We start from the raw sequence: 23,361 nt of genomic DNA, 5'->3' as shown, positions 1-23,361 counted from the left end.
GTCACTAATTATCTCCTGACCTGTTCTGCGCAATTAGGCCGAAAATTATGCCATCTAATTACCCTGACATGCAGGACTGTGCCCTGCCAACGCCGATCGGGGCCAGGGACGGCCCTCCCCGCCTCGGCCAGGTTCTCTCATGGTCACCCATGTGAGCTCAGGGTCACTCTGGTCCCCCACATGGTCACGGCGGGGCTTCTCACAGGTTATCCCGTGGGGCCTCACACTGTCACCCTAGCGAAGCCCCGCTGTCATCCTGCGGTCCCACATGATCACGCCGAGCCCCCGCGCGGCCAGCACAGGATCCCGCCCGGTGTGGGCAGAGGAGAGGCCGGGCCGCGCTGCGTCCGCTCTCGGCCCCGGCGGGGAGCGAGGTCGTGGGCAGCATCGAGGGCCCAAACGAACAAGTTTTGTGTAGCCGCCTCGTTAGCGCAGTAGGTAGCGCGTCAGTCTCATAATCTGAAGGTCGTGAGTTCGATCCTCACACGGGGCAAAGGCGGGCAGCGCTTTTTTGGTCGTGGCCGCCTCCCCCGCGCTTTTGGCAGCGACAAACCCGCACGACGCCGCGCTCGGAGGCCGCCGGTCACTTCCACGTCGTGCCTGTCGTGACTTCCGAAGTGGCAGCTGCAGGTCAAGGGCCTGTCTGTCCCGGTGCTGGGCCCACGGGAAGAACTTCTGCGACTGTTCTACCTTTTGGCAGACGGTTTTCAGCCTCCGAGCCCGTACAGGGGTGTGGGATGGGGAAGTGGCTCCTGCGGTGGGCAGTGGGCACACCCGGGGTCAGGCTGGGCACACCCGGGGTCGGGCAGGGCCCAGGAGCTGCGGTGGGGACACGGCAGGACCCCGGCCCCGCGTGCGACAAACACTCCAGTTTATGCACATTTACAGCTTCAGCGTTTTTACAAACCATAATCACATACACATATGGCCCAAGGTGCAGGCCAAAACCTCAGCAGGTTTATTATTTCCCTTTAAGTATAGAAATAATCATATGTAAACTTCAAGACAATCACCAGAAAAAGGCAATTTTTCTCATCTACTCCCTCTGCCTCCAAGATGATCCTGGCCTGTTGCATTTTACTCCCTTTGAAAATGAATGATGCCTCTTTTCCGCACTCTGCTGAGGGCTGCAGTGAGATTTCCATGGACCCTGGCTGCTGCTAATGTGACTCTCTAGTTTCAGATGCAGAGGATGCTAAGGCAAGGATAACCAAGTACCTTTGTGCATTTAGATCTTCATGTAATTTAATGAGAAGCAGAGAGACTGTTCTCAGCCCCAGGTGACAAAAAGCTGCTGCCTGGGTCTGCCCAGTGCCAGTATTAGTTTAGATCCTCCCTCCCCTTCTTTCTCGTGAAATGAACCTGCTAATGTGTGTAATAACGACATGCAGCTCCAGCAGCCTGTACTCTACACCCTCTCTGGGCCTTGGTTTCAGTGTTTGGCTCTTGATGGAAAGGATTTTTTTCTCTAATTGCAAATTTCCCTGCTGCAACTTGTAGAATCCACTTACACATCACTGACAAAACCAACATTTTAACAGTGGTTTGTTTCTTGAAGTCAAGGCAGCCACCAAGAAAAATGAAGTATACAAATACTGCACATGCAGTAATTTAATGGTAAAAAGTGAGTTTATTTAGAAGTAACAAATAACAAGAAGTTTACAAACAACAGACATTTTCTAGCTAGCATTTTATTCTTATATAAAAATATCTCCCCAAGTCTTTAGTAAACAGTCTATGATCCATCCTGAATCACACTATACATATTTAGCTTTTCACTGATTAATAATCTGAAAGTACAGCTAAGGTCCAGAGCAAAGCATCTCAAGGTGACCACGTTGTAGCTGGGATACGAGTTGGAGGGTGTCTGTTTTGGGCCTGTGCAGTGAGCCTTTGTCTGAGCCGCCGGACTTCTGCCATCAGCTCCCGCTCCTGGCGTGCCAGTTCTGCTCGGCTTCTGTCTAAAGACACTGAAGTGCAAGAAACTTGGAATTAACATTGCAACTAGTGGTTTTCCATAAACACTACAAATACCTGTTGGAAAACAGACACCTCTGGCAGAGAAATGCTGGTTTTTGGTACCACTGGATGTGAGGCAGCCCTCAGACTGGTAAGAGCAAGTTCTTTGAAAGCAGTGCCTCTGTTTGGCTACCAGGTCAGATGCTAATGGAGGCTACAGTAGGTCCAGAGGTTCTCATTGCCTACAGACTTTTGTACATAAGGTGCATTGGATTTTAAACTGTGCTTTCACTGCCAGAGTGGCTAGGACAGACCAGAGGAAATGATTAGACTAATTCTTGACTATATAACTCCCAGTCATATTTTATGAAAGACAGCTCTATGTCCTTTCAACATTCCCAAATCATACACAACTATGAACACAGGAAAAGCATAGGCAAGATGATCAAGTCAGAATGTGACTAAACTAGGCTGAGGTTTACTAGGACCACTCTCATAACGTGACACACTTCAGGCACTTCCTACCTGTGCCACCCCTGGTAGGAAAGGCATTTTCTGCAGGTGTGAAAGAGAACACAACAATAAACTGGTTTACTATCCACTAAACACCTACACAACTAATGACTCAATCACACAGTCAGGTGTTCCAGCAATGCTTCTGAAACTAAATGTGAAAGGGAGTCCTAACTTAGAAACTTACTGCGTGGTGATGGTGCTAATGTAGACAAATCATTGAGATGGATATTTCCAGACCTTGGCACCTGCTGGACTTCTAGCCCTCTCTCTGTACACGTGGCCTTTAAATCACAGTGTCTCTCTGTGGGGAAATGGAAAGAAGGATCCTTTGTAAATTAAAAATATTTAAGCTTCTAGTGAATTTTTCTAGCTGGAGGTAAAACAGTTTTTCTCCAGGAAGCAAAGCTAGAACAATCACCCACTCCAGCTAATGGCAAGTACAATTTGCTCAGAATTAGAGGTCAGTACTCTTCAGGTCAAAGCTATGCATCACTGCATTTCATTTTACAGAATTACAGCTCTGCAATTTCATTAATTTCTTAAAATTCCCTTTAAGAAATTGCAGCTCTTCAAGAAATTACATGTGCTGTTTCTTCCTATGTAATTAATCTTCTGACAAATAGGCCACTAAGATTATATGGAATATGGCTACTCATGCTTGCAGTTTTAGGAGACACCCATTTTAATTATGCACAGTTGCAAATTACTCCATACTAAAACATTAGGTAAATAAGGACAAAGGCTGAAAAAGTTTGCCCAAAGCAACACTAACCACTTAACCCTAATATTAATCACTCATTTTATGTGAGCCTTGGAAATATGGTGGGGGGATAGGAGAAATATCTGCAAAAACATATAAATGCAGCACTTGAGAAGGATGTGATGCCATGAAGATTTTTGCCTTTTCTTCTATACCCCTGTTATACCTTTTTACAACTTCTGTATTCTTAGTGCTTTTTGCCTACATTCTTGGACTTGTTTGTCAAGCTAAGAGACTAAACATTTTAGAAGCTTCGTAGCTAGGGATCAGTGTGCCCCAGACCCCAAGGTCCCCTCCAGAACACATTCTGTAAACCAAGATAGAACCATCCAGGGGAAGGTTCCTTGGGGAGGGGGGCTCACTTGAGCCTCTCATTGGGGAATCTGTGATAGATATGCTAATTAGTAAAACCTATAATGTTATACCCAATGGTGGGGGGGGAGACACAGAGACACACAGAGAGACACACAGGGATAGACTCGGCGGGGTGCATCTCAATGCATACGACCTAGACGTGTACACCGAAGGATCCTTAAAATAAATACCAAGGTAAAATCCCTTTTCCCCTTCTAACTGTGTATGACTCTTGATTTTAAGACCAGGAAAAGGCATCAGATGTACTGGCCAATTCTGGAAGCACATAAATGTGTTGGGGTTTGTTGGGGTTTTTTTTGAACAGACACTTGGAAAAGCCACTTCTTGGTATAATACTGTATGTCCTCACAGGACAGCATTATTTGACAGAAAATTTCTAACGGATGCAGTTTTACAGTTGTCTTAAGATGAACTAAACCTGTGCTCTTACAAAAATGCCATTTATATTGCTGCATCTGATAGATATCAAACCGAGATTTCTTTCCAAGATATAACCGTTTCATGAAAGAATATTACCAAAAAGCACTTGTGTAAAGGAGTTATGCTTAAGTTTATCCCAAATATTGGACAGTTCATTTGTTGTTGAATGCTTCATGTTGTTGCATGCCAACATCCACGCAGACCTGTATTATCTACGTGCTCACCAGAACAGCCATCTTCCCTTTGCAGCTTCTCAGCCAATTCTAACGCATCGTTCATTTTGTCATCTAAGAACTGCTTCCTGTGCTCATCTGCAGCAGCAGCCACCTTCTGCTCTTCCTCCAGTTGAGCTTTTTTGTGTACAACATCTTCCCACTGTGCAACAGAGATATTAAATGTCTTCAACAGATGTGTTGCAAGGAAAAAGCAACAAACAGAACCATCTGGATTATTACAGATTATGCTTCACCCTAAAATCCAAATATGTGAAGGTTTCATTTTGAAAAATGTCTCTTTCAAACACCTGGAGAAAGGTAGAAGTCTTGGGTCAGAGAAAAAAAAAAGAGAGGAACTTACAGAAATAGGAATATGCTTTCCTAAGGCTAAAACATCCTTACCAATTCACTCTAGTGCTTCCAGAAACTCCAGTCGAAACAGAAAAGGAGATTTCTAACAAAATATTTCCCGGATACATTTCAGTTTTGTGCTCTCCCTGGTACAGGCAAAAGACAGTTACATTTTTGCCAGGCCCACTTAGAAAAAGAAATTATGCAAATACCTTTTTTTCTTCTGTCTCCCTCATAGCCTTCAGGAGTTCAGCTTCTTTCACCCTGTTGTCATGCAGGAGCTTCACAATCTCTTGGTAGCACTTCTGCCGGTCCTGGTCATCACGTCTGAGTCTCCGCTGCGCTTGCAGCCTCCAGTCGGTGTCAATGTGCTTCTGCTCAGCTTTGGCTAGATTTTCTTCAGCCACCTAACAAAACACCTTTCTTAACCAGAAATTCAGTCTGTTCCAACTGCACAGCCTTACCTACAGACCAGGCAAGACAAACTGAGGTGTTCTCCAGTATCCCTGTCAGATGTCCCTGCTAGAGCCACTCATTAACAAGTGCAGCTGACATAAGATTGATACCTGAATGCCAATACTTTCACCCACAACCATCTGCTTCCAAAAATCAAACGCTGTTTACAAAAATTCAGACCCGTATGTTTATTTCTAGACAATATACAAATGCAGATGCCAAGCATATGGGCAGTGGGATCGCTGCAACTATTTTTCCAACTGCACAGTTACAAGTTCAGAGCTTGGAAATCTGAGCAATTCGTAATGTCAAGCTACACACATTCATTACTGTGATCTAGAAGACAGTTTCTACAGCTGATTTTCCTGCCAAGTACTACCAACTGAAATCTCCTTTGAGATTTCATTATGGTTACAAACAAAACACGTTCCTTAACAGAAGGATAACTTGTTTTGAAAAGTACTTTTGAGTCTTACATGCTAAGTTTTGAGAAGTAAAAAAAAAGTTAGTATTTCTGGCAGGTCCAGTGAATTTCAATATTATATAGCTGTTTGGACACTTCAGTCAGATTTTTGAAAACCTCAAAACTTTAAACATGGAATCTTAATCTATTAGTATAGGTACCTAGAAATTAGATTTCTTTAGAAAATATTTCCATATTAACTTGAACTAGTTAATTGCAATCAAAATACTATGAACCAGTACTACTTGTATAAATTAGCATATTGACTGCCCAGAACACATGTTAAGATGCAACTGTCTTACTGCATGAGCTTTCTGTATTTCTTCTTTATTTATTTCTATCAATCTCTGAACACGCTGATCTTCCAGATCCACCTTTCTTCGATGGGCATCCACCTCTTCTTTCATTTCCTTTGTAACTGCCTCTTGGTCTTGGATTAGATGCTGCCAAGCACACAAACAAAAATTATTGTTGCTAAGCTACTAGCTCACATTGGTAATTCCATCTCTTTAATATTTATTAAAATGTCATTAAACTAGTATTTGAATATATCCCCACATCTCATCCCACTACATATCGTAACTGTCCAAGAAAGTCATAGACCCTGCTGTTTCATCTGCTTGGAATTAGATGAAGCATGAGTCCTAACAGTGGCGTGAGTCATGACAGGGGATGTAATTTCATTCTCTGGATTACTGTGGAGAATAAAAGCAGAATTCCAACCTAAATAAAGTAGACTCATCATGAAAATTTTAGCCAAAACCCTGAAATGTTTCACAAATATAAATTGTGTTTCATGGCACTGAGTTTGTAATAAACACATCTGCAGCTTGACCGCAGAGATGATTTGCCAAAGTAGCACAACCCAACAGCAGATCCAGAAAAAGCACCACCTTTTCTTCATGTTCACCAGGGCACATCTACACAATTTTCTGGAAAAGTCGTAACCCCTTCCCAGGCCTGTGGGAATCTGTTGGGCAACTGAGGCAAAGTCAACATACACGGCCTTTGAAGCTGGAGTAGGGACCCTCACTGATGGCAGTGAAACTGCAGGGAAAGCCTCTCTGCACAGACTCTTGTGGGCAAACAAGAGATCCTCAGCTAGTTAAATAATTGCTACCTTTCTAGCCTAGAGAGGATGATCACTGTAGAATTAGTTCCCTGACAGAGCTGACTTTACATGTACTGGAATACAAATGAGCTTAGCCTGGTTTGTGTTATGCAGCCACAATACAGTTGGCTGTGTATTGAATAAATAAATGCTAACAGAAAGTTAGCCCAGTCACACTCAGTATGAATTATAAAAAGTATATGACCAAAAGCTTTAAAAAACCAAAATATAAGTTGACACATGTTTCAAAATGAGTCAGAGAGCTGGATGTCTACTTCTCCTTTATTCCACTGGATCTACACATACTCAAGATGGGCACATGTAGCTGTGATTTCTAAACAACTTAACTTAGAATTTTTAACCAAAATGAACATTTCTAAAGCCTTCCATTGGCATCCTTGCTTTTCAGTAATGTATAATAATTATTTATAATAATTAACTAATATTTAAACAGAATTACTGGTTAAAGCCCTTTATTACTGAATAGCCTTATTTCTGAATAAATCTGTCATTTCAAAAAGGAACTGCACATTCCCAATGAACCATCCACTCCTTTTCGCTTAATGATGTTGTTGGCAACTAGACATTTTTTCATCATCTACATCAATCTGCTATACTGTTCTCTCCAGAAAATGCAGATATGTCTGGATATCACAGATGAAAAGGTGGGAGTTTCTGGGACGAGGAACACATTGTTATACACTTATTTCTTTTTTACATGTTCCTCACTTCCCTCAAGCAGCTGAGCCCACAGCTAAACCCTGCAGCAACCAAATGATGCCTCGGCACAGAAGAATAAAATGGGGAGGATATGAGTATCTTCACCCAAAACTCCCCAAGATAATAGTGAGTTCTGCTAATGTTTTTATCAAAAGGGTTTATTCTAAAAAAAGTTATTAAAGAGGAAAAAGAGAAAAAACCAGACCCTCCTTTTCCTCACAAGGTCTGGTTGAATGAACACAATCAAATTCAAGAACTTCAAAGGAGGAACCATTAAATGTTTATATTTAATATGGTTCCCTAGTAATTACCTGTTCAAAACGCTGTTTTTGTGATTCAAATTCCATCTGTTGTAGTACTATATCTTGAACAGCAGCAGCTGTTTCTTGCTCTCTCATAGACGCCTTGTGGAGAAGAGAAACACATGAAAATACAGTAAAGAAATTCTTCTGCTTTGAATAAACATTATCAAGAAGAAAGTCCAAACCCCCATGCCCCTAAGTTCTGATTAACTTTCTGTCATATGAAGAATGGGAAATACTGCATAACAAAAGCACAGGGCAAGGTGGATAAGCAGCATAGGAAGAGTTTTGCCTCCAGCCAAGCTATGTTAGGGAAATACCAGTCTTGAACTAATGCTAATAACCTGCCAGATGCAGCTCTGAATCGAGGAAGGAGTCTCTGAAGCCAGAATACTGTGGAGAACAGTAGGCAGAAGGGGAAGTGGCCGCTTTGCACCTGGCAGAATCTGTGCTGAGCTGGAGCTAAGGAGTGTTACAGCACCCTGACTGCAGAAACAACCACACAGCTGCACTGTGCTCTGCAAAGTGTGTTGCTGAGACACAAGGAATAGCCCTGCGAAGGCTCAATTCATGCCCATGAGTTGCAAAAGCTTCCATTCGCAGCATCTGCATGCCATGGTGCCCGAGTTAGTAATTCGGAAGCAGAGCCAGGTCTGGCCAGAGGCCACTGCAGAGCCTCTCAATCAATGGCAGAGTTAATTTGCAATCTGGCCATACAGCCCACAGACAGCTGAGAACTGAGAATTCACTAGTCCTTTAAAGAGCCCATTACATTTTTCAATACTGCTAGTAATCAGTGAATCTGGCTTTTCTCAGGAATTTTGCCAGTTAAAGCAAGACAGTGGAACATACTAAGTGCCAAATAAAACTGTTAAATTATGCATTTACCACTTATAGTAGTCCACCTCATGCTAAATACACCTCTAGGCTCACAAATCACAGTATATCAACTAAAATTTTAGTTATGCATTTTTTCCTTGTTTATTTTCACTATTAAACCTTATGGAAAAGAATTGCCTGAGTAGTACTCAACCTTTCTTGCAATTTCATCATCAAGACGTTTCAGTTCCATTTGAAGCTGATCTTGCTGGTAGTTCAGAAAACGCCTTCTAGAAGCATCTAGAAGTTGCAGTTCCTTTACTTTCAGTTCTGTTTTTGCAACAGCAAGCCTTCAAGGCCAAAATAAACAGAAATAAGGGAACCTGTATATGTAAAAGGTCAGTACCAAAGAGCACAAACATGCTGTGCAGTTAGCCATTAGTTACTATGAGCTTGTCTCTAACTTACAAAGCTTAGGACAGCTGCTTTCATTCCTGTAAATTGTCCAGTTTTCATTTATGAGACAAAATTAAATTCACAGACACAGAAATATCTTCTAATGGCAATGTCTCCAGTTAAGCTTTGAAGTCCTGTACCCTGTCTCTGTTCCACTTTAATAAGTACTAGTTTAATGTTGCAAGGATCCAAAACTGGAAACTACTCCTTAGAATAACTGCCAGTGTCCTGGTACCTCTTGCTGCACAAAATTAGTCCCAAGTTTATTTGGAAAATATCAAACTCTTTCGAGGAACAAAACCACAAACTCAAGAATTAGTTTGTTAATAAAGGCTTGCTGTCCTCTTTAAAAAAAACTTCTGTAGGTTACAGAGGTTTAGGAGATGTGCTCAAAAACGTAGTAGTTAGGGACATGGTTTAGTGGTGAACTTGGTGGTGCTGGGTTAACAGTTAGACTTGATGATCTTAAAGGTAATTCCCAACTTAAATGTTTATATGATTACCTGTAGCTGATCTAAGAAACTGTGGAGATGTTGAAATTCTCTTAAACCTTCCCAAGTGCAAAATGTACAAACTTACAGTTCAGCATCATTACTATCACAACTCTTTGCTCATCAACTGATACATAAAGCAGTCTTTTTTCTACATCCATTAGAAATACAAGACTGCGTACAGTCACTGATCCTGTAAGTGACTCTCCTCTCTGCAGTGTGAGTCTGCCCACAGTGCAAGTCTGAAGTCTCAATGTGCAGACACACAGCAATTGACTGTTTAAGAGACTTTCCTATCCAAAGGAACCAGACAAATGGCTGGGAGCTGACACAAAAATATGAAGTGACTTGACCTTAATCTGCTGTATTCCCTCAAGGGAGTCATAGGCGAGGCAGTAATACAACCCAGATCATTTAATTCCCCCACCAAAATATGACCCATCAGACCACAGTTATCCCACATTACAATTTATACAAATTAGTGGTTATTTCTCCTTTACTCATGGTTAAAAATGTAATAGCAGGATACAGTAGCCAGACCCCTAATGTTTCTTATATTCTAATACCTCTGCCGCTGTTCTGCCAACCTCTCCTCTTCTTCCAGTAGGATTTTTCGCCTCTGTTCTTGAGCTTCTCGAAGTAATTTCTGCTTTCGATACCAGACTTCATCTTCTGCTTTCTGTTCCTGTGCTTTGGCTGCTGATTCATGTGCAAATTGTCTAAATGGAAGGAGGTTACATGTTAATCATTCAAACCAAATATCAAGAAATTACTTGATTACTTCGAAATTGGTAACAGTACTAGCAAAGAACTGCTCAAATGAGGTGACATAAAAGAACATGGCATCCCCTTCGTAGTGACAAAGTACATGAGGAAAAGTTACAATATTGACTGTTAGAGACAACAGGGCATTACAGATGAGTGCACGTACTTCCTTCCTTGCATTCTTAACAAAAACTGGTTTCTAAGGGTGCCTTTTTATCATGGTACCCACTGATTTCAATAGCAACCTAAGAACTCCTGGCCCTTCAAACTTGGATCCCACAATGTCAAAAGAGGTTTAGGCTCAGGCTATGAGCTTCCAAGTTTTTGGTGACTTGTGGCCCAGTATTTTCTGCTAATTAGCAAACATTTTCTATTTAAGATAAGACTGACAATTTAACTTAAAACCATGTCAAACCAAGCAACTCTCAACCTTTAGCAGCTATTTAAAGTCCTTTTCCTGAATTTTCTTGTCTCTCTTCTCAAGAATACACATTACAACATACAAAGGCAATTATGTCCACCTGTCCCTCCCAGTCTGAGACTGTCTTCAATTTTCCACTAATACCTCTCTCGCAAGTATTCAATTTCATCCTGTCTGATCTTCTCCCGTTCCTGAGCTTTATAATCCACAACGAATGTGGGATATTTATTAAATACAGGGTACTGTTCTTTTGTAAGTGGTGTGAAGTCATCAAGCATACGCTGTGGATGGATATCCAGTGGTGTAGCCTCCATAAGATGATAGGCTTCCTTAATCACAACATTAATGTCCACGTTGTTACGATGATGAAAGAAATACTGTAAGAGACATGCTGCCATTTACATTCTACTCAAGATTATGCACTTTAATGTATTTTTACATAAATATATATTTATTTTTAATATACATATTTGGAAATAATCAGGAAGATTAGCAAGATCTATATTTCAACAGTTAATTAAAAAAGTTTTTTAGGTTTTCCCTACCAATTCATAAAACATCACCAGCTCAAGTGACTTGAGCCAAACTTCTTCAAGGTGTCAAAGTACGCTCTAGTTCTTTTCCTTGTCTTCAAATGGCAGCTGTGTAAGGGATCTGGGAAGCTAGGTGCCAATTCAGTGTCCAGCAGCCCACACAGTGACTCCTACCACTGGATAAACCTGCCTCGGCTTTCAATGTTCAACAATGAAGCTTGCAAGTTTCTCTTCTTGCAGGACTATTCTTCCTGTCAAAGATCTTAGCCACCAAGAAAATCTCTAAAAGGTCATTATTAAACATAGGAATAATGTTATTTGCTTGATGTCAGTCAAATTGACTGCTTATAAGCACATTTTAAAGGTGGAACCCTTTGTTTGCCTACAGAGATAATTTTCATAAGAAAAAAATCCTCTTCCCATGTAACATTAAACATAAGGAAACGTTTTAATTTAGCTGCAGAGAACATCCAATAATACTGCCTAATTTTCAAAATCGGACAGGAGGATAATGGAACAACATAACAAAATTATTGTGTATTGTCTCCAGAGGGAGAAGTCCATACCAGATCTTCAAAAAAGAGACAGAATTATTTTGTGGTTGATGAACTATTGAAATTTATAAAATGCCTTTTAGTGACATTAGAAAGCTTATGAAAGCTTTTAAATCTCTCCTTGCATGAAACTGCAGGAAATTGCTCAATGTTTTACTCATTTATTGTGTCTTTGTCAAGTACCAGATGATGTATTAATATATTAAGGTGGAAATGGATCTCCTTGTAACCTGTCTAACAACAGATACAATGTTTTATATGTCTTTTCCACATGATTGACTTAAATATGAAGACGTTTACCTCAAAATCTGCTGCTTGGTAACAGTGGAGCAAGGGAGCTCTGGAACATATAACATAGGCAACGACAACCATTAGAAAGTATGAAGGATGGTTGGAGAAAATATTGTCGAAGACTTTCAGCCATTCTTCTCTTGTTAGAACCTCAGATAAGAGTGTTTCTAGGAGAGGCCAAGCATAAACCTAAATTATTTGGGAAAATTGACAAAATAATCCATTAGTACAATTTTACCATCCCTCTTAAAGAAATAATATGATTTTTCTTGCCTTATACCAAGAATCTATTAATTTATGAAAGAAAGAGGAAATAAACCAGAACATTTCAAGATAAGTTTCATTACCCTCTCTAAACATTCAAGGGTAATCTGGGGTGATTATAAATACATTTCTTATTTCACTGGATGTCTAAATGTTCTGTTTAGATTTGTGAAACTAAAATCATCCTTAATGATAAACAGGGATTACAAAATAAATTCATCACACCTATATCCATGTAAAAAAAAGTACACTTATAATTAGATTAGTAGATTTTTAAGCAATGTGGACTTGAAAGCAAAAAACTTCTAAAGAACTACAGTAGCATATATATGATCATGGACAAGGAAAAACAACAGGTAAGCAATGATACATTCTTTACACTCCCACGTAATTCACTGTTATTTAATGAAAACTCCCCCCAAACTAGAAATACATCAAAATAAAAGACAAGCACACTATTATTCACTACAGTATATTTTTGTATACAAAAGCTGTCTAGAATATTACCTGTGAAGTCACATTGTATTTTATTAAATGCTGAAGTAGTTCTTTGTCATGATGTGCCAAAACATTTTCCATCATACCAAGGACATTAACTGGAGGATTGGGAAAGTACTCAAACCAGTGCTGACAAAAATTAACTGAAAGAGAATAAGAAGCTGAACACAATCCACTGTAATCCAGAGTGAAAGACTCATGGCAACCTTTAAAGTTTGGTTATAAAGCTCATGCATTTAAGAGGTCGTTTCAGGCAGCAAAACCTATTTAAGATATTCCCACGTCTTCTCTTTCCTAGTATTCCTAAACCATTCCCACAGTACACTGCTCCTCCAGCTGCACTGGCATGAGTTTTTGTGTCATTACACAGTGAACCAGACTGAAGAACTAATTTGGCTCAAATATAAAATGAAAAAAAGTCTGTGAGCTGTGGAACTAAGGCATGGGAGGCAGATGGGAATACTTAAACCAGTATTTCTGTCTCACAAAACTACAGCCTGGACTGAGTAATTTTTAACCTACTAAGAATAATTTCAGTAAACTTGGATACTTATTCACCAACAGCATGTGGTTGCAAAGTGGGCATGTATGCTTGGCAGCACATATCTTCTGTAGACTTAGCAGCAGCTGTGACAACTAATTCAAGTGTAAAGCACTTTAATTTAGAATGTTTCTTCAGAATACAGCCACAGCCAGGGTTCAGACAAATGCCTAGTTTTGAGTTACCACATGCTCAGTACAACTAAACAGAGTAAAACCTTGAAAGAGATCATTCCCTGTTGACTGGAAGCAGGTGACAGGTGGGGTGGGTGGCTGTGACTACTCTTCCCATGTCTCAGAGACTTAATTATTATAACATAATTATGCTAGATACATTTGGGCTTGCAAATGCTAGATACATTTCGATTAGACTTTACAAACACTGTTAAAACTGTTAACTTTTTGCTAGAAACACTGCAAAAGGTTTTTGTTTTAAGCTCCATATTAATTCCTGGTAACACCTTGGTGGCCTCTTAGGAAATACCTTACGCATTTCAGCAGGGAAAGCTCTTTTGTGTTGGAAAGCTTAAACATGTTGCAGCATATTGGAGTTTTTAAAATCATTGCTTACCAACTACTGTAGCAACAACTTCAAAGCAGATCAGCTGGTTGTTCTGGAATAATTTTACAAATGGGAATGCTAGCAAAGGCATGTAAGGTGTCTCAGCAAAGATAGCAGACCAGTGAGCTAGAGCTGACAAGGTCCTGTACACAGAGGCAAACAAAGGTGTAGAAAACATCGGTCCAAAACCAAACAAAAATATAGTACATATTTTACAACCACAACATAGAAAGATTGTGAACTTCAAGACAGATGCAGGACTGTATGAGTTATCAAAGCAAAATTGCATGAGGGCATTACTATTTCATTTTAGAATTTTCCTTACAGCTGATTCCAGCTACTGGATACATTTCAGATGACTATATGAAAATAAAATCCATAATACTTAAATTTATACAAATATATATTTTACCTCTGTAGAACTCTCAGCAGTTTCCTACTTTTGATGGGATACTCTTTCTGAATATTTATGAACGCACTGTGGATTCCCCTATCTATCAGGCTACTGAATGCCAAGTGGTTTTCAGGAAGTTGTAATAAGGAACGCCAAACAAACATCCTGCAATTAAAATGCAGCCTTAGTCAAGCATAGGCCAGTAAACACAAGCAATTTTATTTTGTGCAAGCATGAACATGCACACAAAAAATACCTGTACTTAGCTGGATATTCTCCAAATCCTTTCAATAAGGCCCGCAGACGTTTCTTGTTTAATCCACCTGGCAATTCATTCTACAAAACATGGTATCAACAGTAAATGTAACCATTTTCTCTTTCTTTGCACTCTAATCTATTAGAGTGGCTAAATATTGAAGTTTCTCACATAGTGTAAAAAAAAAAATCAAATATGTATTGCTATATGTAACACAGTCCTAGGTACTTCAACAAAAACAAAAGATAATTCAAAACATCATTTATTGTCTCCTAAACTCAAAGAACAGCTGCCACCGATTTCAGTCAGAAGCAGATCAGACCCAAACTGACTGAACTATGTACTATTAAATGATGGATGCAGCAAAAACCATAAAGAATACTGACATAAGAAATAGATCATATGGTGACACATAAACAGGAAGATAGATATAGATATAGAAATATATACACATATAAGGCACATGATAAAGACAGAAAATGGCACAGTGATGACAGAGGGGAACAAATGTAACAGTAATTCATCTTCTAAATAATTAAGAAAAAAAGGAAATGGATTCTAGGCAGACATTTTAGAGGTGCCAATTTGCTTTCTGCAGGGAAGCAGATCAGATCTAGCAAATATCCATATGTGTCACAAGTTGCTTGAACAACTGCAGAGGTACCCCAAGCTGACTGGAGGCAGCTCTGGCTGTGTCACATACTGTAGGAGTATGGGCTAAATAGAGAGAGAAGATGGTACTAAAATTTCCTTAATGCCTGCTCTGCTCAAATATCCAAGTGTATCAGTGCCTGAATTTATTTTTTAAAGCAAATGGCAATGAAATATAAATGCTGCAGACTGAAGGACAAAATATTTGCAACTTCTTCCTACCTCTTTATTTTCAAGTGATGTATTTGCTTGCAGTTTTAGCAATCTGCTTTGAATTTTGCTTCCTTTGGATTTCCATGGCCCTTTTGACCCTCCAGAAGTCACTTTTGTTATCAGTTTATTTGCCTCTGATGTGGACTTGGGCCCATCTTGTACAACTTTGAACATGGATGGTGGAGGCTAGTATTAAGTGCAAATACCTTGGTTAAAATCTTGTAAAGCAGATTACACAGAAATATAATTTGTTGTTTACCTCTATTTTATGTGCCACATTTTTGAGTTTGATGGCCATAGAAAGAAGAATAAAAACACATTTGTACTGTAAATAAATACATATAGATTGTATACTCCTGAAAAACAATGTCCATGAATAAAACTGCCCTAACTACGAGAAGGTTTATGTAGCTTCCAAGCTAACTCAAACACCATGTTATTTCCTTTCCTTAGCAAACAGTCAAATATAATTGGGATAGTATAGATGTGTATCATGTACTGTCCAGGTTATTTACTTTAGTGTGTTTCTCAGTGTCATTAAAATACTTTGCATTTCTATAGCACCAGTTAAAAGAATACAGAAGACCTTTACAAACTTTAATTAGTCTTCAGTGTCAGGCAGGTATTAATTAATTCAATGCTGGAGATTGTGAAAGCAAGTGACAAAGTGGATATCCCAGTTCATGTCAAACTGTCAGCAAAAGTGCAAATGGAATGCGTGTGACATCTTTACACATCCTTCCTCAGCTCCAACTCCATCATTATCCAGAGCTGGTTACTGTTTACTTCAAAGACATAGTGATTAAAGATACATGGAATTCTGTATTTAGAAATGTGACTCCCATTAATAAATTAATGTAATAAAATAAGAACTGGTATTTAGAATGTTTGTTATTTAGGAAGGATTAGGAGTGTATGATTGTGCCATAAATGATGGGTGCTGGTATCCAATAACATGGTAAGAACAACAAAATCACAGTAACAAAAGCACCATTCATGCCCACAGTTTAAGAGAGCGTTAGCTGCAAAACATTTCCTATAGGAAATGGAACAGAAAAGGCACAATTATTCTGTTTCCATCTCCCCCAAAACACCATTACAAAAAGAAACTGATGCAGACAAATTGCTGTAGAAAGAAATACCATTTCCCTATTCTTCCAACACCAGTAACACAGTGATATATACACCTTAAAAACACCAAATTATCTGTCAGGCTGGAGGAACTATGAAAGAAACTGTACAGATCACTGTTTCTTTATTTGTATTGTTAAATAAGGCACTTCAACACGTCTGCAAACTACTGCTGATGCAAAAGATACGCAGACAAATATCAACTTTAAGGGGATTAAAGCTCCTGTTTTAAGAAATGTAAAATACCTTATTTCCTTCTTGAGTCAAAGCTTGGACACTGTATAAGTTAAGGCTTCCATTTTCCATTACTGAGGCAATATACTGTCCGTTGGGGCTAATCACTGCTGTACTAATTCCCTCTTCAGGACTCCCAATGTCAAAAAGAAGTTTGCATGTTTCTATATTGATAAATCTCATAACATTATCTTGACTTAACACTCCAAGGACCTATAAGTTAAAAGGATTCATCCATTAATACTGCCAATGTAAAACAAAGTGGAATACCCAATTCAGCAGTGACATTCCATTAAATTAAAGGAGCAATTGAGCAAAGATTCAGCACAGTAACTTTCTTCTCGTATCTTGTGAGCCCATATCCCCAGTGCCACCCAAAAGCCCTCCAAGTATAGGTGTTGAACCAACTAACCAAATACTCCTGTCTTAAGCTTTATAAAAAAACTGACCTGACTGGAGCCCCCATCAAAACTGCCAGGGAGGAATTCCAGATGACGGACAGCTCGCACTTTCTCAGGCATCTGGATTATTCTTATCAACCGCTTTGATTCTAAACACCATAAGTGAAGATGATTTGATTTCCCACCAGCTACCAAAGTCCGACCATCCCTGGATCACAGATGAGGTAATGTTTCCATCAGCATAGTATAATTTAAATTAGGGTTAGCTAAAGAGAGAGATTGTTCATTTTATTCTATGCCCTCAAATCACTTTTGCATCTGCCATTATTTCTGTGATACTCTCCTGAAAGAACAAAATAGCTCCTAAATAATAAAATTGCTTTAGTAAAGGATAGTTTAAACCCTGGTGGTCACTAAAAATCAACCTATTTTATTTCAACTGCTATGAGACTATAATAAAAACTGCTACTGATCCTTGCTCAAAGTATCAGTCACAGCAGAGTTCAAAAGCTTACCATAGTATATAGCTCAATACTTTCATAAAATACTACAAATAAAGAAAGAGAACCTGTTTAAAACCATGATTTTTTAGTCTGCCTTAGAATGTTTAAAATAGCAATTTACCTGGTAACTGCAAACACCTTATAAAATAATACAGAACCTTCTACAGGAGTTGGCAACTGGTATTTACAGTGAAGAGTATCAAATTCCCATGCAAAAACAGAATTATCTTTGAAACAGCTGAGAATGGTGTTACTCAATGGAAGAAAAAAAACCTGGAAGAATATGGAAAAGAAAAAAAAATGGGATGTTGTCAAGGAAGTACATTTTAAATTAACCAAAGTGCATGGCAAAATAAAGCATGGTAGGTGTGGCTATTACCGTAACTGTGCAAGGCTTGGATCTCACAGGGAACCGGTCCCTGTTCCCTGTGACAGTCTAGAGAGGAGCTTGCTCTCCTTGCACTGGTTAAAACTTGTACCCTTTGCTAAGCCACTTTAACTCACTGAAATAACTTAAATTTTATCTGTCTTATTTTTATGACTGTAAAACTTTATTGTTTCGGATGAGGGCCAGAAAGGACATAATATAAACGCTGGGGACATCACTGGCTGAGATTAAGTCAGTGCTACAAAGTTCATAGTTTTGGTCTGAATGATCTCTTGGGGCCTTGAAAATCTTGAATACGGATATACGGGTTGGGTTTCATCTTAGTGACTGAAAGTTGGACATTCAGGCCAAATGAGTCACTTGACAGTGAGCAAAAGTAACCTGTGGGGAAAAGAGTCATCTCAGCTACCAGAGTCATTTATCTTCAGACAGAGCTGTCTGTCCTTCAGGGACCCTGAGGAAGACTAGACAATGAATTGAGAGAAGATGAATGAAGTTTAAATTTTGGTAAACTGGAGTATCAAATAGTTGCTAATTTTCTGCTTTGCTATAGAAAAATACCACAGGATGGTCACAGGCAGCTGTTGAATCAACAGTGATGCTTTGGAAATGGACATTGTAGATGTGTTTGTCTTCTTTTCATTTGTCTCACCTGCTGTCTGTTCACTCTGCACCTCAGTCTCTATGTTTTTAAATTACCTTTGCCCCATGCCAACCTAATAGAAGGAGTATGTTGGAGTGCAACTGGGCTTAAGAGGCATCAAAAAGTACAAGATTAGTGTGACACTGCTACACTGGCCCACAGAGCAAGCAAGAATCCATCTTTGCACCCTGAGTGTCAGGTCTGCAGTCTAATAATAAACCTGAACTTCAGTAAAGCACTTACTCATCTGTATGTCTTAGATCGTGGCATGAGAATAAATACCATTATTCTAAAGACAAAAAAATGGAATCTAGATCATTTGCATAATGTCCTATAAGAAATGGTAGCACCAAACCAAGACAGCAGGCACTTGATTCCCAAATGTGATCTGTTAATTCAATCATAATCGCTGTTTGGCTTTAAAGGTTGTTTCCATACTGCAACATCCTGATCCTACCAAATTCCAAGAGCCATTTACCAATAAGAAGTCCCTACACATAGCCTACACAAAGAAAGGTACTGAGCAGTAGAAAAATCTTGTGTCCACTAAAGAAATGCCTGCCTCTTTGGAGGGAAGATGTTATAATTATTTTAGCAACACACAACAGTTTTAATAAACAAACAAAAATTTATGGATGATCTTTCACAGTAATTGCTAGATGACTATTTTAAGCTGACAGAATTTCTGCCTGACCCAGAACTGGGTGAGGATACTCAAATGAATAGCCTGGGTCTCTGCAAAAGCAGCATGGCTTTTTAGTGGCCAGCCTGATGAGAACTTTGGTTTGAAGTGGTGTTTGTCAGATTATTCACTGCAGGGCAGCACGTGTGCAAGCCATGCTCAGGCACTGTGTCAGGACTTTCTGTAGTACTTAGACCAAAGTGTGGCATTTGGTGGCGCAGGCAGACCTGTTTAAAGAGTGTAATGCTAAGGGAGAAGTACTTAAACCACTCCCTGACACAAACATGTCATCCTTCTCAACCCATGCTGTTCCAGTGTGTCTGTGCAGCAAACAGAAGCAAAGAAACCACTAGGCTGAAAAGCAGCAATTTTTTTTTGCTGAGTTCCTTTTCAGCCTTGTTTGTTCCCACATTCAGTGTTTTGCATGCACACACAGAAGAGCTGTGGAAGAAGAAGCTGAATGGGGCAGGTGGTGGTGACTGAAGTTACCATTATGACACCAAAACTGTTTTTTTAACAACACCCTTAAATCCCACTATCATTCAGGTTGGAATCAATCTACACAGGTCCTCTGAGCCCACCCTAAGCTACAGCAAGGTCAACCTAGAAGATGGTTCCAACTTCCAAGTTAAATTGGGTTTAGTCAAAGTCATATCCAAGCAAGTTTTGAGTATCTCTAAAAATGGAGGTTCCTTAAAAGTTCACAGCACATCTCTGCAATTATTGAGTTATGGTTTCAGTGGTCTGGGTGATGTGATAGGATGAGAGTTAAGATGATATGCCCAAAGAAGACAAAAAAGATTCAGCTGTATTTTAAAGACTATTTACAAGTAATATGATTTTAATATGTGATGTTATACCTCCTGTGGTGTGCTTGTTCACCCTTTAGCAGTTGCTCTTTACTCACCTTTTGTATACCCACAGACTGACGAACATTCAGCTTTCTTATTCTTTGAAAGGTGTCCAAGTCCCACAGTTGAGCTGTATCAGTGGAAGTAGTGATGGCATACTTGCCAGAGCCATGGACAGAGATGGAAGACACTGAAGAATCATGGCCTCTCATCCAACTAACTAGCTCCTGGGTTCCTGCAGAAGTTGATGAAAATGATATGAAAGTCATTCAAAGTGGAACAACTACTACTTTAATCTTTATTGTCAACACTATACCGTGAAAGAGACTTTTAAGCATAACTAGTATATAACCATTTGCGATCACAGTCCAACAAACAAGAAACAAAGGTCTCAGTCTTCAAACAGCTATTAAACCATAGAGAGGCACAACTTTCTCCTCGTCTCCAAATAACCGATTTTATAAGTTATGCTCAGTTCTGCACAGAAAGCTAACTTGCACAGACTTGTTTAATTTAGCCTAAAAATCAGTCTTAAAAAGTCATGAACAATGTGATCAGTGAAGTTCAGCATGCCTCATAGAATATCTGATGTGAACACCCACAGAAGCTGAGACTGAATGTTCTAGTTAGAATTCTGCACTTGTTTTTACTTGTGGACAGAATGTGTGAATGATTACACAACTATTTACAGGTGCAAAGAAGAAAGGTTTAATGAGAACGGGCTATGACTATAGAAAGGCAGAGTCAGAAAGCAACAGCTCATTAATCTTTTAGAATCCAAAACATTTTTATGCTGTGCACTGCATTCTAAGGAAATGGTTCCTCTGACTACATTGTCTCCCACTTGTGACTGCATGACCACTAATCTTCCCTCAGCAACCAAACTGCACTTGCGGCAATTACAGTGTTTACATTGGGTGGTTTGCCTGGCAGTCCATGGGGTGGTTCCAGCTACTGCTGTGCCATCAAAGATAGGAAATGGCTACAAAGCAGCTCATAAAGACTAACAGTCAAACTTTCTGCTGTGCTTACAGACAATGGAGTACTTAAAACTATCATCACCTGAGAGGTGACATGGGATTAGAGAGTCTTCTAAAGAAGGGGATGGAGCCCATCAAGTAACTACTGTCTAATACTCCCTAAGAATAGTTCACCCAGTACCAACTTAGGTGAGTACCATTTATATTTTAGAACATTCTTCAGTATGACTTGATAGTGCATCCAAATGTCTTAAGTTTGGTCTTCCTGTTGTTGAAAAGAAGAGAAAAAGTGCAGAGGATTTCAGGCTTTGACTCTTCCTCTATTTTGAGGAACATTGTGTTACATTAAAATCTTCACAGATAATCTCAAACTCTAAAACTGTAGATGAGTGATTCCTACAGCTTTTTAAAGATTGAAATTCAGATTATATTTGGATAGAATGAAGACATTACAACTGCATTTTCTGATAGGTAAAGAATAATTTATGAAGAATGAATTGTTACTGCCCTTTACCATTTAACTTCTAATCAAGACAGAGACACATAGCTGTGAAGTTAATTTTTAATATTGCTTTTGAATAAGGATATAGAACTACTTGAATACTCAAAAGTATTGACATTTAGTGTACATTGTCACTTTGTTCAAATATTTTACTGTAAATATAGTTAAGAACTTGTTCAGTTGCAAACTAACATACTGTCAACTGGCTTTGGTTTTAATGCAGTACCTCATTCTAAGCAAACATTTAAAAAGAAGGTAACATACATAACTACAGTCCTGTGGTGGACTTCAGTTAAACAGATGCCTGTGTGACTCAGTGGGAATAAAGAACTTTGGCAAAGCAAAGGGTTCATTTAGGTTCATTTACCCACAGGACTATAGCCCAAACTTTTCTTTGTCAGACATATGGCATGAAATACACAGTATGATTTCCATAAAACAAACTATCCAAAAATTTAAGATCAAAACTAAAATTATGTAGTTATTTCATGCCAATACAGATAGCATTTAAACTTTGAAATTACTCCTTACCTGTATCAAAGCACTTAACAGAATAATCTGCCAAAGCCACAAGGAATTCTGTCTTTCTGCGAAGATTAAATGCCAAAGCAGTGCAAGCTTGCATTGTTCTCTGAACAAGGTTGAACCTATTAAAAAATACATATTCTCTTGTGTTAGGAAACTTCGGTTCATTTAACATGAAGTAAAATAACTTAATCGGTTTCAATATATTTCACAGAGAGAAAAATAAATCAACTCAGAAGAACGGGGTAAGTAAATCATATCCAATTATAACAGATCTAAAAATCAGTGCTAATATTTTAAAACTCAGTAGTAAAAAGCTAAAGGACTGGTTGATGTCTTTCTGCAAATGAAAACACTAGGTCTAGTCTACTGTAATTCATGGCTCATTCATTGATCCGTTTGCCAAAGAATAACTTCTTGTGGAAGCACTTAAGTTCTGTGGCATTGCTGTTCTGTTTAGTTACAAGCCTCTGATCTTTTTGAGCAGCTAAACGAATGAAATAACATTTAAGGAGCCTACACGACACACTGGGTTGTAGTCTCAGCCCTGAGCAAACTATTATCTATTTAAAACTATCGAGTTAAAACCCAACCTGTGGGATCCTGTCTAGGCAACTTCCATGCCCCTGAATGCTACAGATGTCTCAGACAATTAAAAAGTCTTGACAGAAATATTCTTACCTGTTCCCATTCAAGTCAAAAACGTATATATTCCCTTGGCGGTCTCCAGCAAGGAGAGAATCCCCAGAACTGTCAAAAGCCGCATTCAGAAAATGTATTGTCTTTGAATGGTACCCTTGGACACTGCGAATGATGTTTACTATAACTCTGGGAAGAAAGCCAGAAAAACAACCACGCTTAGGATCATTTTATTACCATGTATATTTGCAAGACATAGGATTAAAATGTTTCTATCTTATGATTTTACAAATCTGATATTCCATGTTCTATGAAAAATCTTCCATGAAATCCATGTATTTCTAATATAAAAAATATACTACAGAGGAAGTAATTCACTGGGTTGGAAGGTAGGTAGGGGGAAATTCACCATTCACAATGCTTTTGTGTGGTTCCTGGTTACCTGATTTCCACTATTAATGAATAACACTGATAATATATGCTGATGTATCATCTACCAATGAATCTGAAAGCCCAATTCAACATT

At 39.0% G+C, this 23,361-nt stretch overlaps 1 protein-coding gene, 1 long non-coding RNA gene and 1 other non-coding gene across 5 annotated transcripts in view; 2 read left to right on the top strand and 1 right to left on the bottom strand.

Moving 5' to 3' along the window:
• Window positions 1–23,361, top strand: part of LOC109145363 — a 36,132-nt gene that overhangs the window by 11,651 nt on the left and 1,120 nt on the right. Inside the window, exons 2-3 of the long non-coding RNA XR_002046689.3 lie at window positions 21,224–21,358; window positions 22,411–22,441. This is a non-coding gene — a long non-coding RNA (uncharacterized LOC109145363). The remainder of the gene's footprint in view (window positions 1–21,223; window positions 21,359–22,410; window positions 22,442–23,361) is intronic.
• Window positions 421–493, top strand: TRNAM-CAU. Its single transcript has one exon. It is a non-coding gene; the product is annotated as a tRNA-Met (tRNA).
• Window positions 1,611–23,361, bottom strand: part of TBC1D31 (TBC1 domain family member 31) — a 24,095-nt gene continuing 2,344 nt past the window's right edge. For 2 of the 3 annotated variants that reach the window (XM_039550145.1, XM_039550146.1), the window contains exons 2-22: window positions 22,878–23,024; window positions 22,203–22,318; window positions 20,246–20,424; window positions 17,747–17,898; window positions 17,171–17,330; window positions 16,734–16,934; window positions 15,366–15,542; window positions 14,493–14,572; window positions 14,255–14,401; window positions 13,852–13,985; window positions 12,750–12,883; window positions 11,988–12,167; window positions 10,745–10,977; window positions 9,981–10,133; window positions 8,682–8,817; window positions 7,658–7,750; window positions 5,818–5,958; window positions 4,809–5,003; window positions 4,255–4,405; window positions 2,660–2,776; window positions 1,611–1,970 (exon numbers count right to left, since the gene is read on the bottom strand). In XM_039550145.1, coding sequence (XP_039406079.1) covers window positions 1,825–1,970; window positions 2,660–2,776; window positions 4,255–4,405; window positions 4,809–5,003; window positions 5,818–5,958; window positions 7,658–7,750; window positions 8,682–8,817; window positions 9,981–10,133; window positions 10,745–10,977; window positions 11,988–12,167; window positions 12,750–12,883; window positions 13,852–13,985; window positions 14,255–14,401; window positions 14,493–14,572; window positions 15,366–15,542; window positions 16,734–16,934; window positions 17,171–17,330; window positions 17,747–17,898; window positions 20,246–20,424; window positions 22,203–22,318; window positions 22,878–23,024 — 3,172 coding nt within the window. In that variant the 3' untranslated portion in view covers window positions 1,611–1,824. Of the gene's footprint in view, window positions 1,971–2,659; window positions 2,777–4,254; window positions 4,406–4,808; window positions 5,004–5,817; window positions 5,959–7,657; window positions 7,751–8,681; window positions 8,818–9,980; window positions 10,134–10,744; window positions 10,978–11,987; window positions 12,168–12,749; window positions 12,884–13,851; window positions 13,986–14,254; window positions 14,402–14,492; window positions 14,573–15,365; window positions 15,543–16,733; window positions 16,935–17,170; window positions 17,331–17,746; window positions 17,899–20,245; window positions 20,425–22,202; window positions 22,319–22,877; window positions 23,025–23,361 lie in introns of those variants that run through there. The other variant, XM_039550147.1, reaches the window with a different exon arrangement.

Source organism: Corvus cornix, chromosome 2 (genome assembly GCF_000738735.6).
Source record: "Corvus cornix cornix isolate S_Up_H32 chromosome 2, ASM73873v5, whole genome shotgun sequence".
NCBI classification, from domain to species: Eukaryota; Metazoa; Chordata; class Aves; order Passeriformes; family Corvidae; genus Corvus; species Corvus cornix.
This window is presented reverse-complemented; position numbering and strand designations above follow the sequence as displayed.